Consider the following 18,864-nt stretch of genomic DNA (forward strand, 5'->3'; position numbering starts at 1 on the left):
ATTTGACGTAGTCTGAAGCACTCATTTTCAAGTGCAAAAACACAAAATTAACAACACAATAGTAATTATGTCACGTTTCAATAAAGCCAGAAGAGAAAAGTGATCTATATTGGCTAACCCATCATATATCAAAACTTACATTTATCAGGATACTAACCTTTGCGTTCATCGTATTGAAAGACTGAAATATTAGGGCTACAAAGCTTGAATCCTTCTTTCTCTCTATGCAGTACTTAAATAGTCCTACTACTGTCTGCAATCACTGGTGTATATGGTGCCGCCTACAGCTCGTAATGATGGGTCTCTATTGATTCCAGGATAAAAAAGCTATTGTGCCATGGGCATGTCAGCTGCACTGATGGCTTCATACACAGTATTCTCGTTTTCCAAAATGACAAATCTTTATTTACTCAGTACTCTGATTATCAAGCTCACAAGTCTGCACTTGTTAAGTTTGGGCCCGGTAGGATTTAGTCCAGTCAAAAAAAAATCCTTAACCCTGAACAAATTCCAAGAAAGCGTTTTGTTTTTTTTGGTAGTATTACATGTAGGGAAAAACATACTAAAAGTTTACAAAGATAGGGTTACAACAAAGGGTACAAATGTGACGTCAAAGCATATGGCCGCCAAAGCTGTAAAATGTTAAATGCGACTCGCCTTTCAGTGTCTATCATATTTCTTTTACAATTACTACTATTATTATATTTATTATTTAACGATTTATCCATCTTCTTTTACAGAGCCGAGAATGATGGAAAGTCAAGAAATTTGCCACTTATGCAGCCATGAAGTAGAAGATGACGGAGAAAGAGTGGTGATTGGTGCGAAAGGAGCTGAAGGGATCAATAAAGCCAGTATTGAGAGGGGCGTTAGCACTGTGTATCTGCTGGAGCAGTGGTGCACAAGAGAGGTCGTAAGAACCACATAAACAAGAAGCAAATAGACTTGCATAAGAAAGCTACTTCCGCTCATCGTTCACCTGCCAAGAGAGGTACACGGGTGTCTACTGGATCCTATGATACCACGACGCAGTGTTTGTTCTGTGGACATGAAGTGGAGAAGACAAGATCTAGTAGTGATTTCAATGACTATAGCTTTGTTAAAACGGATGGATTTGTAAGGTCCATCTTGTCACATTCCAAAAAGCGTAATGATGACTGGGCAATCACCATTCAAGGGAGAATCGCGTACTTTGGGAAGGACTTACATGCTGCAGACTGTCTGTATCATCGTTCATGTGACATTAACTTTCGGACAAATTACGGAATTCCTATGTGTCATGGTGGTGGATCTACTACAAAGAAACCGTGGAAGGTAGGGAGGCCGATGAACATGGACCAAGAGCAAGCGTTCTTGAGAATGTGTGCATTTCTCGAGGACAACGATGAAGAGCAACTGACTGTCATGGATCTTGCAAAGAAAATGACGGAGTATCTTGTAGAAGGAGACAGTGCTGCCTATAGTAATAAATGGCTGAGGTATAGGCTGGAGGAGAGGTATGGCGATTCGCTATTCATAGCAGAGTGTGAAGGGTTGTCTAACATTGTAATGTTCCGTGAAAAGACCAGAATAATCCTGAGGGACTATTTCCGTAGTCAGGAAACGGATAAAGAAGCCCAGAAGAGAGCCATCATAGAGACTGCGGCCAAACTAATCAAGAGCGATATCAAGTCTAAGATCCCATCTTCAACCGATGAATATCCGAAGACTTCTTCGCTTGAATGTCAGTCTGCCTTAGATTATCTCCCCCTGAGTTTGATTTGCTTGCTTGAAACCCTCTTCGTTGGAAAGGACATTCACAGGATGGTCGCAAGCATTGGACAATCAGTTGTTCAGGCTGTACATCCCAGGGCTGTAGTAGCTCCATTGCAGCTTGGATTAGCAGTCCAGCTCCATCATTTCAGGTCTCGATTTCTTGTAGACAGTCTCTCAGCCATGGGATATTGTTCATCATATTCGGAAGTTCAGCGATTTGAGGAAAACGCTGCCGCTTCTGTTGGCCAGGATGTATTCGGTGGTACCATAGACAGACTGGATACGGCACTGCTGTTCGCTGCGGACAATGTCGATCATAATATCACGTTAGATGGGAAGGGGACTTTCCACGGCATGGGGATGGTAGCTACTGTGACTCAAGGAAGGAAGGTCAGTCACACTGTTCTCAGACGGAAGACTGCGGACTTGGAGATAGTTGAACAAAGCAGAGTTGATGTAAGGGAATACCGTTTGGCAAAACACACTCGCCGAAACATAACATTCAAGCCCTTGCCATTTCTCGACGCCATTGACCATCGTGTTGATGTATTGTGGGAGATGTCTTTACGCTTCAAACAGCCTGCACCGAGCTGGAATGGAATGATGCACATGCTACATAAAGACTGTGATCATCCGGGGTCGTCTTCGGTAATCTTCCTGCCCATCATTGACATGTATACCGGAGACAAGTCATGCATCTTCTCTACTCGAGTATCTGTGCAACCTTGCTGATAAACACCGATCCGCTGCAGTTGTTACATTCGATCAGCCACTCTACTGGAAAGCATCAGAAATCAAACACGAGGTAACATAGTAACATAGTTTTGAAGGCTGAAGGAAGACTTTATGTCCATCTAATTCATCCTATTTGTAGTGCAGCTGTTCTGCATTGTTGATCCTGGCGAAGGCAAAAAACCCACAGAGTTGAAGCCAATTTTCTCCATAGGGAAAAAAATTCCTTCCCCTAAGCTGGGTCAATCATCTACCTATAATATTATGTTATTCGTAACCTTCCATACTGTTACTCACAAGAAAAGCATCCATTCCTTTCTTAAATTCATTCAGTGAGTTGGCCATCACTACTTCCTCAGGAAGAGAATTCCAGAGCCTCACTGCTCTTACCGTGAAGAACCCTCTTCTATGCTGGTGGAAGAAATTGTCTTTCCTCCAAATGAAGAGAATGCCCCCTTGTTCTTGTCACAGTCCTTGGTGCCTGAAAACAGCCCGGTTCGAAATGTTGTCCTGATGCTCGGGAGCTTCCACACATTGATGAATCTTATGGGTGCCATAGGAACGTTGATGGATGGGAGTGGAATCAAAGAGATCTTGGGAACAATTTACGGTGACAATGCTGTGCAACAAATCATGACTGGAAAGGCAGTTCAGCGTGCAGTTCGTGACCATCTCCTCCTTGATCAGTGTCTTACTCAGCAAGTTGCAGACAAAGTACTTTGCGACCATCCCGGTTTTGCAGACCTGTTGCAAGAACATGAGCAGTTGTATGCTCGGACACTGACAGGGGAGAGTGACTTGAATTCGGTCATCACTTCTACCTGCATTAGTGAAATTGTCCACCTCTTGTCCACCAAAAGAAACGGATTATCCGCTCACTCTCGCACCAGTAAACTATGGCTGAGTTACCAACAGATGGTTGGAATTGCAAGGGAGCTTATCGAGGCCGATCGTACAGGATCCTGGCTGATGCACCTTCATGCTGTAGCCGAATGTTTGCCCATTCTTGCAGCTGCTGGGCATGGGAACTATGTGAAGGCCGCCTACCTTTACCTCCAGTCTATGACCACTCTGGAAGATGATATGCCATCAGTCTTCCATAGATTTATGAATGGCTTGCATGTTGTAAGGCGGACTGATCAGTACTGGGCAGGCCTGGGTTGCGACCTAGTCATCGAGCAAGCTCTGATGCGCTCCCTAAAAACTGCAGGACGACTCACCAGAGGAAGTGGAATGTCCAAACATCAGAGGGCCTTGTGGACTCTGTCTGTGCCAGTGTCCTCTTCCTACAGTGATGCAATGCAGGGTTTCACTCGCCAGAGCTTTGTCACCAGTGAACAACACAAGGAGGCAAGAACGTCAAGGACGAGAAGAGATCGTGAAGACCTGGAGAAAATTGCAGATAAAGTCGAGACCTTTTCACCTTTCTCTGATGAAGTGTCTCTTCGAAACATTATCACCGGTGTCAATGCAAATAAGGATGTGAATGTCCATAACCTGTTCACCATTGGCAGAGAAATAGTGGCAACAGTGGAGGGTCAATCACTGTTTTCAGTTAAGTACAAGCGGTCAATGAAAGCCAAGATCCTGGCATCTAGTGAGGTTATTGACGTTGCTAAGGACAAAACAATTGACCCTGCTCTTTTGTTCCAAAGGTTTCTTGTGCTGTCTCAAACTGCTGATCTTTCCCTTGATGAGGTGATGGCCTATGAACTTTCACCATACCCACCATCCCTCCTTGAGGTAAAACATCTCTTATGCAAACCAAACAAAGCACAACTGATGGCTGCTATAAAAGAACAGAGTTCAGATGACGCAGTACTCAAGGATGTACCAGAAGTGGAACATTATGTTCTTGACGGAGGGTCTCTTCCTCCATCGACTGAAGTGGTCAGAAGGAAAGACACTGTTCAATCGCTGAAGACTATGCATCTTTCACACTAAAGCACTATGGTAAGGCTACGATAGTATTTGATGGTTACATTGGAGGACCAAACACTAAGGACATTACCCATCAGCGACGGCGCAAAAAACGAACAAGTAACAAAGTGAACATTGCTGAAGGAACGAAATTTGTCGTGAAAAAGGAGGATTTCCTTTCGAATATGGAGAACAAACAGTCTCTTATCAATCTCGTTTCACAGCGCATGAATGACAGAGGTTGCCAAGTAATACAATCAGAGGGGGATGCAGATGTGGAGATTGTTAAGGCAGCAGTGTCAATGTCATCCAACAAAAGTACTAGTCTCATTGGCGAAGATACAGATCTTTTGGAGTTGTTACTTCATCACGCGTCAACCAGCGATGGCAACAAGCTTTATTTCTACTCGGATAAAGGGAGTCCTGCAACAGTATACGACATTAAGGTTATGAAGAAGTTCCTGGGAAACCATGTCTGCAGCAGTCTTCTGTTCCTTCATGCATTCACGGGTTGCGATACCACTTCCGCGGTTTTTGGAATCGCAAAAAAACTCGGTCTATACAAGGTTTTGAAGGGAGACTCGGTCTTAAATAGCTGTGCTAAAATCTTTTCCACACCTAACAAAAACAGCTGAGATTGAAGACGCTGGGTGTAAAGCGATGGTGGCATTGTTCGGGGGCAAACCTGGAGACAGTCAGTCTGCAATGAGGTATTCTACTCTCTGCAAAAAAGTTGGTTCAGTCAAAATCTTTGTTACACCTGAACGACTGCCACCGACCTCCTCTGCAACGAAGTATCATGCCCTTCGGAGTTACCTCCAAGTGATGCTTTGGAAGGACACTGGTGAGGCCATGGACACTACTGAATGGGGATGGGAATTGCAGAACAACAGTCTAGTTCCACTGATGATGGATACTTCACCCGTGCCAGAAACACATCTGAAAATAATTCACTACAATTGTTCTCGTGGTTGTAGTGTACTTCGGTGCACTTGCAAAAGACACGGATTTACCTGTTCAGGGGTATGCGGACCATGTCAAGAAGGGCATTGTGACAATATGAGTGAGGAAGCAGTGTCTGATGATGACTATTGACCAGACACGCTTATTCAGTGATGAAGTAGGTCTTAAAATGCACTGTGTATTAATTCTATAATTTCTAGAAATGTACATATATGTCATGACGTCATTGATGACGTCATGACCTCGCCTGTCCATGTAGTTAGTATAAAACTTTGTATAAAAATTGTTATATGAAAATATATAGTATACAAAATGCAAACTCTTCTGTAACCTAAAGCTACAGCTTGGAAATAGGGAAATATTCGTTATTTTTAGTGCGATGGCTGTCATCGTCTTATGACGTCATAGTTAGGACCTTTGTGGTGATCAATTTTTGGAAAACTTTTAATATGTTGTTCCCCACATATAATAGTAATAAAAAAAAAATCATAAAACGCTCTCTTGGAATTTGTTCCGGGTCAAACCGTATTTTGACTGACTAATTAAAATTATTTTATTGATTAAGAGTATACCACAATTAAACAGTGTTAGGCAACAGTAATTTCATACGTGTTTTAACATGTGTTTTCAGGATTATATGGCAAAAAAAACATTGCATATCCTATTGTCCATATCTGCAGATGAGGTTCCGGACCAAGCAAAACACAAAAAGTAGAGGCAAAGTAAAAAACAAACAAACAAAAAAAGCCGTGTGTGTATGGTAGCAACAAGTGATGTCAAATAAAGAATTAGCCAAAAGAGTATACTCAAATGATTTAACCTTCACACCTTCACACCAGTAGCGTAGCTACCAAGGGGGCGGTGGCCCCGGGCCCCACGCTCTGAGGGGGCCCACCGAGCTACACTACTGTAACTGTATCGGCGTGCACAGCGCGCCAATACAGTTATATTCTGCGTCACAGCAGGGAGAATCGATCCCCCTACTCTGCTGCCCGGCCGCTATGGGCCCCTGTGAAGGCTGTGGGGGGCCCCCGATGCCAGCAGTTCGCCCCCACCTCACAGCCAGCAATGTCGTCCTGGGATATTCTGTGCGCACACAGGACCTGTGATGAGGTTTACAGGGTGGATGTAGCAGAGCTGTGTGTGTATGAGGTGTACAGAGGAGCGGAGCCGCGTGAGTATGGGGTGAGCAGAGCAGTTTGTGTACGGAGCAGAGCCGCGCGTGTGCGGCGCGTACGGAGCGGAGCCGCGCGTGTGCGGCGCGTACGGAGCGGAGCCGCGCGTGTGCGGCGCGTACGGAGCGGAGCCGCGCGTGTGCTGCGCGTACGGAGCGGAGCCGCGCGTGTACTGCGCGTACGGAGCGGAGCCGCGCGTATACTGCGCGTACGGAGCGGAGCCGCGCGTGTACTGCGCGTACGGAGCGGAGCCGCGCGTGTACAAGGTGTATAGAGCGGAGCCGCGCGTGTACAGAGCGGAGCCGCGCGTGTACAGAGCGGAGCCGCGCGTGTACAGAGCGGAGCCGCGCGTGTACAGAGCGGAGCCGCGCGTGTACAGAGCGGAGCCGCGCGTGTACAGAGCGGAGCCGCGCGTGTACAGAGCGGAGCCGCGCGTGTACAGAGCGGAGCCGCGCGTGTACAGAGCGGAGCCGCGCGTGTACAGAGCGGAGCCGCGCGTGTACTGCGTGTACAGAGCGGAGCCGCGCGTGTACAGAGCGGAGCCGCGCGTGTACAGAGCGGAGCCGCGCGTGTACAGAGCGGAGCCGCGCGTGTACAGAGCGGAGCCGCGCGTGTACAGAGCGGAGCCGCGCGTGTACAGAGCGGAGCCGCGCGTGTACAGAGCGGAGCCGCGCGTGTACTGCGTGTACAGAGCGGAGCCGCGCGTGTACTGCGTGTACAGAGCGGAGCCGCGCGTGTACTGCGTGTACAGAGCGGAGCCGCGCGTGTACTGCGTGTACAGAGCGGAGCCGCGCGTGTACTGCGTGTACAGAGCGGAGCCGCGCGTGTACAGCGCGGAGCCGCGCGTGTACTGCGTGTACAGAGCGGAGCCGCGCGTGTACTGCGTGTACAGAGCGGAGCCGCGCGTGTACAGAGCGGAGCCGCGCGTGTACAGAGCGGAGCCGCGCGTGTACAGAGCGGAGCCGCGCGTGTAGAGCGGAGCCGCGCGTGTACAGAGCGGAGCCGCGCGTGTACAGAGCGGAGCCGCGCGTGTACTGCGTGTACAGAGCGGAGCCGCGCGTGTACTGCGTGTACAGAGCGGAGCCGCGCGTGTACTGCGTGTACAGAGCGGAGCCGCGCGTGTACTGCGTGTACAGAGCGGAGCCGCGCGTGTACTGCGTGTACAGAGCGGAGCCGCGCGTGTACTGCGTGTACAGAGCGGAGCCGCGCGTGTACTGCGTGTACAGAGCGGAGCCGCGCGTGTACAGCGTGTACAGAGCGGAGCCGCGCGTGTACAGCGTGTACAGAGCGGAGCCGCGCGTGTACAGCGTGTACAGAGCGGAGCCGCGCGTGTACAGCGTGTACAGAGCGGAGCCGCGCGTGTACAGCGTGTACAGAGCGGAGCCGCGCGTGTACTGCGTGTACAGAGCGGAGCCGCGCGTGTACAGAGCGGAGCCGCGCGTGTACAGAGCGGAGCCGCGCGTGTACAGAGCGGAGCCGCGCGTGTACAGAGCGGAGCCGCGCGTGTACAGAGCGGAGCCGCGCGTGTACAGAGCGGAGCCGCGCGTGTACTGCGTGTACAGAGCGGAGCCGCGCGTGTACTGCGTGTACAGAGCGGAGCCGAGCGTGTACTGCGTGTACAGAGCGGAGCCGAGCGTGTACTGCGTGTACAGAGCGGAGCCGCGCGTGTACTGCGTGTACAGAGCGGAGCCGCGCGTGTACAGCGTGTACAGAGCGGAGCCGCGCGTGTACAGCGTGTACAGAGCGGAGCCGCGCGTGTACTGCGTGTACAGAGCGGAGCCGCGCGTGTACTGCGTGTACAGAGCGGAGCCGCGCGTGTACAGAGCGGAGCCGCGCGTGTACAGAGCGGAGCCGCGCGTGTACAGAGCGGAGCCGCGCGTGTACAGAGCGGAGCCGCGCGTGTACTGCGTGTACAGAGCGGAGCCGCGCGTGTACAGCGTGTACAGAGCGGAGCCGCGCGTGTACAGCGTGTACAGAGCGGAGCCGCGCGTGTACAGCGTGTACAGAGCGGAGCCGCGCGTGTACAGAGCGGAGCCGCGCGTGTACAGAGCGGAGCCGCGCGTGTACAGAGCGGAGCCGCGCGTGTACAGAGCGGAGCCGCGCGTGTACAGAGCGGAGCCGCGCGTGTACAGAGCGGAGCCGCGCGTGTACAGAGCGGAGCCGCGCGTGTACAGAGCGGAGCCGCGCGTGTACTGCGTGTACAGAGCGGAGCCGCGCGTGTACTGCGTGTACAGAGCGGAGCCGCGCGTGTACTGCGTGTACAGAGCGGAGCCGCGCGTGTACTGCGTGTACAGAGCGGAGCCGCGCGTGTACTGCGTGTACAGAGCGGAGCCGCGCGTGTACTGCGTGTACAGAGCGGAGCCGCGCGTGTACAGCGTGTACAGAGCGGAGCCGCGCGTGTACAGCGTGTACAGAGCGGAGCCGCGCGTGTACAGCGTGTACAGAGCGGAGCCGCGCGTGTACTGCGTGTACAGAGCGGAGCCGCGCGTGTACAGAGCGGAGCCACGCGTGTACAGCGTGTACAGAGCGGAGCCGCGCGTGTACTGCGTGTACAGAGCGGAGCCGCGCGTGTACAGAGCGGAGCCGCGCGTGTACAGAGCGGAGCCGCGCGTGTACAGCGTGTACAGAGCGGAGCCGCGCGTGTACAGCGTGTACAGAGCGGAGCCGCGCGTGTACAGAGCGGAGCCGCGCGTGTACAGAGCGGAGCCGCGCGTGTACAGAGCGGAGCCGCGCGTGTACAGAGCGGAGCCGCGCGTGTACAGAGCGGAGCCACGCGTGTACAGAGCGGAGCCGCGCGTGTACAGAGCGGAGCCGCGCGTGTACAGAGCGGAGCCGCGCGTGTACTGCGTGTACAGAGCGGAGCCGCGCGTGTACTGCGTGTACAGAGCGGAGCCGCGCGTGTACTGCGTGTACAGAGCGGAGCCGCGCGTGTACTGCGTGTACAGAGCGGAGCCGCGCGTGTACTGCGTGTACAGAGCGGAGCCGCGCGTGTACAGAGCGGAGCCAAGCGTGTACAGCGTGTACAGAGCGGAGCCGCGCGTGTACTGCGTGTACAGAGCGGAGCCGCGCGTGTACAGAGCGGAGCCGCGCGTGTACAGAGCGGAGCCAAGCGTGTACAGCGTGTACAGAGCGGAGCCGCGCGTGTACTGCGTGTACAGAGCGGAGCCGCGCGTGTACTGCGTGTACAGAGCGGAGCCGCGCGTGTACTGCGTGTACAGAGCGGAGCCGCGCGTGTACTGCGTGTACAGAGCGGAGCCGCGCGTGTACAGCGTGTACAGAGCGGAGCCGCGCGTGTACAGCGTGTACAGAGCGGAGCCGCGCGTGTACTGCGTGTACAGAGCGGAGCCGCGCGTGTACAGAGCGGAGCCACGCGTGTACAGCGTGTACAGAGCGGAGCCGCGCGTGTACTGCGTGTACAGAGCGGAGCCGCGCGTGTACAGAGCGGAGCCGCGCGTGTACAGAGCGGAGCCGCGCGTGTACAGAGCGGAGCCGCGCGTGTACAGCGTGTACAGAGCGGAGCCGCGCGTGTACAGAGCGGAGCCGCGCGTGTACAGAGCGGAGCCGCGCGTGTACAGAGCGGAGCCGCGCGTGTACAGAGCGGAGCCGCGCGTGTACAGAGCGGAGCCGCGCGTGTACAGAGCGGAGCCGCGCGTGTACAGAGCGGAGCCGCGCGTGTACAGAGCGGAGCCGCGCGTGTACAGAGCGGAGCCGCGCGTGTACAGAGCGGAGCCGCGCGTGTACAGAGCGGAGCCGCGCGTGTACTGCGTGTACAGAGCGGAGCCGCGCGTGTACTGCGTGTACAGAGCGGAGCCGCGCGTGTACTGCGTGTACAGAGCGGAGCCGCGCGTGTACTGCGTGTACAGAGCGGAGCCGCGCGTGTACTGCGTGTACAGAGCGGAGCCGCGCGTGTACTGCGTGTACAGAGCGGAGCCGCGCGTGTACTGCGTGTACAGAGCGGAGCCGCGCGTGTACTGCGTGTACAGAGCGGAGCCGCGCGTGTACAGAGCGGAGCCAAGCGTGTACAGCGTGTACAGAGCGGAGCCGCGCGTGTACTGCGTGTACAGAGCGGAGCCGCGCGTGTACAGAGCGGAGCCGCGCGTGTACAGAGCGGAGCCGCGCGTGTACAGAGCGGAGCCGCGCGTGTACTGCGTGTACAGAGCGGAGCCGCGCGTGTACTGCGTGTACAGAGCGGAGCCGCGCGTGTACTGCGTGTACAGAGCGGAGCCGCGCGTGTACTGCGTGTACAGAGCGGAGCCGCGCGTGTACTGCGTGTACAGAGCGGAGCCGCGCGTGTACTGCGTGTACAGAGCGGAGCCGCGCGTGTACTGCGTGTACAGAGCGGAGCCGCGCGTGTACAGCGTGTACAGAGCGGAGCCGCGCGTGTACAGCGTGTACAGAGCGGAGCCGCGCGTGTACAGCGTGTACAGAGCGGAGCCGCGCGTGTACAGCGTGTACAGAGCGGAGCCGCGCGTGTACAGCGTGTACAGAGCGGAGCCGCGCGTGTACTGCGTGTACAGAGCGGAGCCGCGCGTGTACTGCGTGTACAGAGCGGAGCCGCGCGTGTACAGAGCGGAGCCGCGCGTGTACAGAGCGGAGCCGCGCGTGTACAGAGCGGAGCCGCGCGTGTACAGAGCGGAGCCGCGCGTGTACAGAGCGGAGCCGCGCGTGTACAGAGCGGAGCCGCGCGTGTACAGAGCGGAGCCGCGCGTGTACAGAGCGGAGCCGCGCGTGTACAGAGCGGAGCCGCGCGTGTACAGAGCGGAGCCGCGCGTGTACTGCGTGTACAGAGCGGAGCCGCGCGTGTACTGCGTGTACAGAGCGGAGCCGCGCGTGTACTGCGTGTACAGAGCGGAGCCGCGCGTGTACTGCGTGTACAGAGCGGAGCCGCGCGTGTACTGCGTGTACAGAGCGGAGCCGCGCGTGTACTGCGTGTACAGAGCGGAGCCGCGCGTGTACTGCGTGTACAGAGCGGAGCCGCGCGTGTACTGCGTGTACAGAGCGGAGCCGCGCGTGTACTGCGTGTACAGAGCGGAGCCGCGCGTGTACAGCGTGTACAGAGCGGAGCCGCGCGTGTACAGCGTGTACAGAGCGGAGCCGCGCGTGTACAGAGCGGAGCCGCGCGTGTACTGCGTGTACAGAGCGGAGCCGCGCGTGTACAGAGCGGAGCCGCGCGTGTACAGAGCGGAGCCGCGCGTGTACAGCGTGTACAGAGCGGAGCCGCGCGTGTACAGCGTGTACAGAGCGGAGCCGCGCGTGTACACGTGTACAGAGCGGAGCCGCGCGTGTACAGCGTGTACAGAGCGGAGCCGCGCGTGTACAGAGCGGAGCCGCGCGTGTACAGAGCGGAGCCGCGCGTGTACAGAGCGGAGCCGCGCGTGTACAGAGCGGAGCCGCGCGTGTACAGAGCGGAGCCGCGCGTGTACAGAGCGGAGCCGCGCGTGTACAGAGCGGAGCCGCGCGTGTACAGAGCGGAGCCGCGCGTGTACTGCGTGTACAGAGCGGAGCCGCGCGTGTACAGCGTGTACAGAGCGGAGCCGCGCGTGTACAGCGTGTACAGAGCGGAGCCGCGCGTGTACAGCGTGTACAGAGCGGAGCCGCGCGTGTACAGCGTGTACAGAGCGGAGCCGCGCGTGTACAGCGTGTACAGAACGGAGCCGCGCGTGTACAGCGTGTACAGAACGGAGCCGCGCGTGTACTGCGTGTACAGAGCGGAGCCGCGCGTGTACTGCGTGTACAGAGCGGAGCCGCGCGTGTACTGCGTGTACAGAGCGGAGCCGCGCGTGTACAGAGCGGAGCCGCGCGTGTACAGAGCGGAGCCGCGCGTGTACAGAGCGGAGCCGCGCGTGTACAGAGCGGAGCCGCGCGTGTACAGAGCGGAGCCGCGCGTGTACTGCGTGTACAGAGCGGAGCCGCGCGTGTACTGCGTGTACAGAGCGGAGCCGCGCGTGTACTGCGTGTACAGAGCGGAGCCACGCGTGTACAGAGCGGAGCCGCGCGTGTACAGAGCGGAGCCGCGCGTGTACTGCGTGTACAGAGCGGAGCCGCGCGTGTACTGCGTGTACAGAGCGGAGCCGCGCGTGTACTGCGTGTACAGAGCGGAGCCGCGCGTGTACTGCGTGTACAGAGCGGAGCCGCGCGTGTACTGCGTGTACAGAGCGGAGCCGCGCGTGTACAGAGCGGAGCCGCGCGTGTACAGAGCGGAGCCGCGCGTGTACAGAGCGGAGCCGCGCGTGTACAGCGTGTACAGAGCGGAGCCGCGCGTGTACTGCGTGTACAGAGCGGAGCCGCGCGTGTACTGCGTGTACAGAGCGGAGCCGCGCGTGTACTGCGTGTACAGAGCGGAGCCGCGCGTGTACTGCGTGTACAGAGCGGAGCCACGCGTGTACAAGGTGTACAGAGCGGAGCCGCGCGTGTACAGAGCGGAGCCGCGCGTGTACAGAGCGGAGCCGCGCGTGTACAGAGCGGAGCCGCGCGTGTACAGAGCGGAGCCGCGCGTGTACAGAGCGGAGCCGCGCGTGTACAGAGCGGAGCCGCGCGTGTACAGAGCGGAGCCGCGCGTGTACAGAGCGGAGCCGCGCGTGTACAGAGCGGAGCCGCGCGTGTACTGCGTGTACAGAGCGGAGCCGCGCGTGTACTGCGTGTACAGAGCGGAGCCCCGCGTGTACTGCGTGTACAGAGCGGAGCCGCGCGTGTACTGCGTGTACAGAGCGGAGCCGCGCGTGTACTGCGTGTACAGAGCGGAGCCGCGCGTGTACTGCGTGTACAGAGCGGAGCCGCGCGTGTACAGAGCGGAGCCGCGCGTGTACAGAGCGGAGCCGCGCGTGTACAGAGCGGAGCCGCGCGTGTACAGAGCGGAGCCGCGCGTGTACAGAGCGGAGCCGCGCGTGTACAGAGCGGAGCCGCGCGTGTACAGAGCGGAGCCGCGCGTGTACAGAGCGGAGCCGCGCGTGTACAGAGCGGAGCCGCGCGTGTACAGCGTGTACAGAGCGGAGCCGCGCGTGTACAGCGTGTACAGAGCGGAGCCGCGCGTGTACAGCGTGTACAGAGCGGAGCCGCGCGTGTACTGCGTGTACAGAACGGAGCCGCGCGTGTACTGCGTGTACAGAACGGAGCCGCGCGTGTACTGCGTGTACAGAACGGAGCCGCGCGTGTACTGCGTGTACAGAACGGAGCCGCGCGTGTACTGCGTGTACAGAACGGAGCCGCGCGTGTACTGCGTGTACAGAACGGAGCCGCGCGTGTACTGCGTGTACAGAGCGGAGCCGCGCGTGTACTGCGTGTACAGAGCGGAGCCGCGCGTGTACAGAGCGGAGCCGCGCGTGTACAGAGCGGAGCCGCGCGTGTACAGAGCGGAGCCGCGCGTGTACAGAGCGGAGCCGCGCGTGTACAGAGCGGAGCCGCGCGTGTACAGAGCGGAGCCGCGCGTGTACAGAGCGGAGCCGCGCGTGTACAGAGCGGAGCCGCGCGTGTACAGAGCGGAGCCGCGCGTGTACAGAGCGGAGCCGCGCGTGTACAGAGCGGAGCCGCGCGTGTACAGAGCGGAGCCGCGCGTGTACTGCGTGTACAGAGCGGAGCCGCGCGTGTACTGCGTGTACAGAGCGGAGCCGCGCGTGTACTGCGTGTACAGAGCGGAGCCGCGCGTGTACAGAGCGGAGCCGCGCGTGTACAGAGCGGAGCCGCGCGTGTACAGAGCGGAGCCGCGCGTGTACAGAGCGGAGCCGCGCGTGTACAGAGCGGAGCCGCGCGTGTACAGAGCGGAGCCGCGCGTGTACAGAGCGGAGCCGCGCGTGTACAGAGCGGAGCCGCGCGTGTACAGAGCGGAGCCGCGCGTGTACAGAGCGGAGCCGCGCGTGTACAGAGCGGAGCCGCGCGTGTACAGAGCGGAGCCGCGCGTGTACAGAGCGGAGCCGCGCGTGTACTGCGTGTACAGAGCGGAGCCGCGCGTGTACAGAGCGGAGCCGCGCGTGTACAGAGCGGAGCCGCGCGTGTACAGAGCGGAGCCGCGCGTGTACAGAGCGGAGCCGCGCGTGTACAGAGCGGAGCCGCGCGTGTACAGAGCGGAGCCGCGCGTGTACAGAGCGGAGCCGCGCGTGTACAGAGCGGAGCCGCGCGTGTACAGAGCGGAGCCGCGCGTGTACAGAGCGGAGCCGCGCGTGTACAGAGCGGAGCCGCGCGTGTACTGCGTGTACAGAGCGGAGCCGCGCGTGTACTGCGTGTACAGAGCGGAGCCGCGCGTGTACTGCGTGTACAGAGCGGAGCCGCGCGTGTACTGCGTGTACAGAGCGGAGCCGCGCGTGTACTGCGTGTACAGAGCGGAGCCGCGCGTGTACTGCGTGTACAGAGCGGAGCCGCGCGTGTACTGCGTGTACAGAGCGGAGCCGCGCGTGTACAGCGTGTACAGAGCGGAGCCGCGCGTGTACTGCGTGTACAGAGCGGAGCCGCGCGTGTACTGCGTGTACAGAGCGGAGCCGCGCGTGTACTGCGTGTACAGAGCGGAGCCGCGCGTGTACTGCGTGTACAGAGCGGAGCCGCGCGTGTACAGCGTGTACAGAGCGGAGCCGCGCGTGTACAGCGTGTACAGAGCGGAGCCGCGCGTGTACAGCGTGTACAGAGCGGAGCCGCGCGTGTACAGCGTGTACAGAGCGGAGCCGCGCGTGTACAGCGTGTACAGAGCGGAGCCGCGCGTGTACTGCGTGTACAGAGCGGAGCCGCGCGTGTACTGCGTGTACAGAGCGGAGCCGCGCGTGTACTGCGTGTACAGAGCGGAGCCGCGCGTGTACTGCGTGTACAGAGCGGAGCCGCGCGTGTACTGCGTGTACAGAGCGGAGCCGCGCGTGTACTGCGTGTACAGAGCGGAGCCGCGCGTGTACTGCGTGTACAGAGCGGAGCCGCGCGTGTACTGCGTGTACAGAGCGGAGCCGCGCGTGTACTGCGTGTACAGAGCGGAGCCGCGCGTGTACTGCGTGTACAGAGCGGAGCCGCGCGTGTACTGCGTGTACAGAGCGGAGCCGCGCGTGTACTGCGTGTACAGAGCGGAGCCGCGCGTGTACTGCGTGTACAGAGCGGAGCCGCGCGTGTACTGCGTGTACAGAGCGGAGCCGCGCGTGTACTGCGTGTACAGAGCGGAGCCGCGCGTGTACTGCGTGTACAGAGCGGAGCCGCGCGTGTACTGCGTGTACAGAGCGGAGCCGCGCGTGTACTGCGTGTACAGAGCGGAGCCGCGTGTGTACAGCGTGTACGAAGCGGAGCTGCGTGTGTACAGCATGTACGGAGCGGAGCAGCGTGTGTACAAGGTGTACGGAGCAGAGTGCGTGTACAAGGTGTACAGAGCGGAGCCGCGTGTGTACTGCGTGTACGGAGCGGAGCCGAGTGTGTACAGCATGTACGGAGCAGAGCTGCGTGTGTATGGAGCAGAGCTGCGTGTGTACAAGGTGTATGGAGCGGAGCCACGTGTGTGTATGGAGCAGAGCTTCGTGTGTACAAGGTGTACGGAGCGGAGCCACGTGTGTACAGCGTGTACGAAGCGGAGCCGCGTGTGTACAGCGGAGCAGAGCCGCGTGTGTACAGCGGAGCAGAGCCGCGTGTACGGGGTGTACAGAGCAGAGCCGCATGTGTACAAGGTGTACGGAGCAGAGTCGCATGTGTACAAGTGCACAGAGCGGAGCCAGGTGTGTACAAGGTGTACGGAGCGGAGCTGCGTGTGTACAGCATGTACGTAGCAGAGGCACGTGTGTACAAGGTGTACGGAGCAGAGCTGCATGTGTACAAGGTGTACGGAACAGAGCCGCTTGTGTACAAGGTGTACGTAACAGAGCTGCGTGTGTACGGAACAGAGCCCCGTGTGTACAAGGTGTACGGAACAGAGCTCCGTGTGTACAAGGTGTTCGGAACAGAGCCCCGTGTGTACAAGGTGTACGGAACAGAGCCCCATGTGTACAAGGTGTACGGAACAGAGCCCCATGTGTACAAGGTGTACGGAACAGAGCCCCGTGTGTACAAGGTGTACGGAACAGAGCTGCATGTACAAGGTGTACGGAACAGATCCCCGTGTCTACAAGGTGTACAGAGCAGAGCCGTGTGTGTATAGGGGGTGCGGAGCTGAGCCGTGTGTGTATAGGGGGTATCAGGTGCAGTAATAGGGACACATATGGCAGCAGCAGCTCAGCATTGGGGTATCAAGTGCAGTAATAGGGACACATATGCCAGCAGCGGCTCAGTATTGGGGTATAAGGTGCAGTAATAGGGACACATACGGCAGCAGCGGCTCAGCATTGGGGTATCAGGTGCAGTAATAGGGACACATACAGCAGCAACGGCTCAGCATTGGGGTATCAGGTGCAGTAATAGGGACACATACGGCAGCAGAAGACTCACTGTACTAGCTGTTTGAAATAAATACGGAATAGATCCTAATTATTACCTTTCGCATGTTTTCGTTTTTCTGTACCTGTCACACAAAATGCTTTTACCATGTTTATCTTTGCATTGGGGCTGCTGGGTGGGGGGGGGGGGAAATATATATGTATATCCCCCCCTAGTACCCTAGTATCAGAGGGTGATCTTTTAATAACTGCATTGTGCTACACACTTTTTTGGCATTCATATGCATATGGTGCATTAGGACAAATACACTACGGAGACTCATTATTGGGGTTATTGATTTTTTGATGGTCAAGAAAGAAGCTAAACAAACAGTCATCATTTTGCTCTGGAACGTCAAGGGCTCGCTTGGGACTGGAAGCCTTAGTAGAGATTGAAGATGCAGGAAGAGGACATCTATTGATGTATTAAATAAAAATTAACAGATGGTTACACTAAGTATTTTTCATCTTTTTTTTACTCTGCCTTTATTATACTCTTTGGTTTTAAGCATAAAAAAATAAGCATTCTATTTGCATCAAATTCGATGAAATTAAGCAAACTGCTGAATTCATATTTCAGCAGGTTTAGTTATTACTAATGTAGATGTAGGCAATGTATAAACTAGGGAATGAAAATGTAAATAAATAAAATAAAAAACTATACATAGCAAAAGTACATTTACAAAAAAAGTGTAAATCCACAATTACCTCTTTTCTAAGTTTTTCAAGTTCTTTGTCCTTCTCTGTGATCAAGGCACTGGTACTGGTGAGAGATTTCTGTATAGAGGTCTTCTCTTCATCAAACTCTTTCTTAAGAATAGATTCCCTGCACAAAATAAAAGTCAGAAACCAAACAAGGAGGAAATAACTAGAGAAAACGTGTAGGCTTTACTTGTAGTTATTTGCTACACAGGACTGTGAACTTCCATTGTAAGGGTATCCTCATCTGTGAAAGTAAATGTACAGCTATACAACATATGCCTGCATTACTTATTTTGCTCTGATCATGAGTAAAGACTGGAATCACACAGTTTGAGTGTCAGAAGACAAAAGGAATAGAAAATACAGGGTTCACACAAAAGAATTGGGGCAGACCTCTTGACGATTGAATTTAAGTTTTTCATTCAGTCCCAATGCCACGGCTTTATAATATGCAGTTAATAATCATGCAGCCTTTACTAACATTTGTGAAAGAATGACATCCCAATTATTAGGAGCATGGTCCTGTAAAAGGATGCCATCGTTGTAACAAGTCCGTTCATGAAATTTCTTCTCTCCTAAATATTCCACAGTCAACTGTAACAAATGTTATTGAAATATGGAAACATTTAGGAACCACAGCAACTCAGCCGCAAATTGTTAAAGCGGAGTTACTGAGTGCTGAAGAGCATGGACGAGTTTGGTTTGGCTAATGCCTAGAGAACGTTACCAGTCTGACATCAATTACCAACTATAAAGTTTGGTGGATGATGGATAATGCTATGGGGTGGGTTTTCAGGGGTCAGCCTAGGCCCATTAGTTCTAATGAAGGGAAATGGCAATGTTTGAGCATACCAAGGTATAATGGGCAACTGTATGCTTCCAACTTAGTGGGAACAGCCTAGGGAAAGACCTTTTGACTTTGCCCCAGTGCACAAAGCAAGTTTCATAATGGCATGGTTGGGAGAGTATGATGTGAAAATGATAGATTGGTTGCACAGAGCAGTGACCATCAACCATATCAAACACTTTTGGGATGAGTTAGAAAAGAAGATTGCAAAGCAGGCTATACCTTTCAACATCAAATGTCTGACCTCACAAATGCTCTTCTGCATGAATGGGAACAAATTTGTAAAATCTTTGCAGAAAGCGTTCCCAGAAAAGCGGAAGTTGTTAAACCGGCAGAAGTGGGGACCAACTCTATACAAAGATCTATGGATTTAGAATGTGGTGTCATATAAGCTCCTTAAGTGATTAAT

General features: G+C 55.9%; 1 protein-coding gene across 8 annotated transcripts in view; it reads right to left on the bottom strand.

Moving 5' to 3' along the window:
- Window positions 1-18,864, bottom strand: part of CLIP1 (CAP-Gly domain containing linker protein 1) — a 231,158-nt gene that overhangs the window by 13,903 nt on the left and 198,391 nt on the right. For all 8 annotated transcript variants that reach the window (XM_073586024.1, XM_073586022.1, XM_073586020.1 and 5 more), the window contains one exon: window positions 17,615-17,732. In XM_073586024.1, the coding sequence (XP_073442125.1) occupies window positions 17,615-17,732 (118 nt within the window). The remainder of the gene's footprint in view (window positions 1-17,614; window positions 17,733-18,864) is intronic.

The sequence above is a fragment of the Dendrobates tinctorius genome, unplaced genomic scaffold (genome assembly GCF_039654945.1).
Source record: "Dendrobates tinctorius isolate UK_male_01 unplaced genomic scaffold, ASM3965494v1 ptg000090l, whole genome shotgun sequence".
NCBI lineage: Eukaryota > Metazoa > Chordata > Amphibia > Anura > Dendrobatidae > Dendrobates > Dendrobates tinctorius.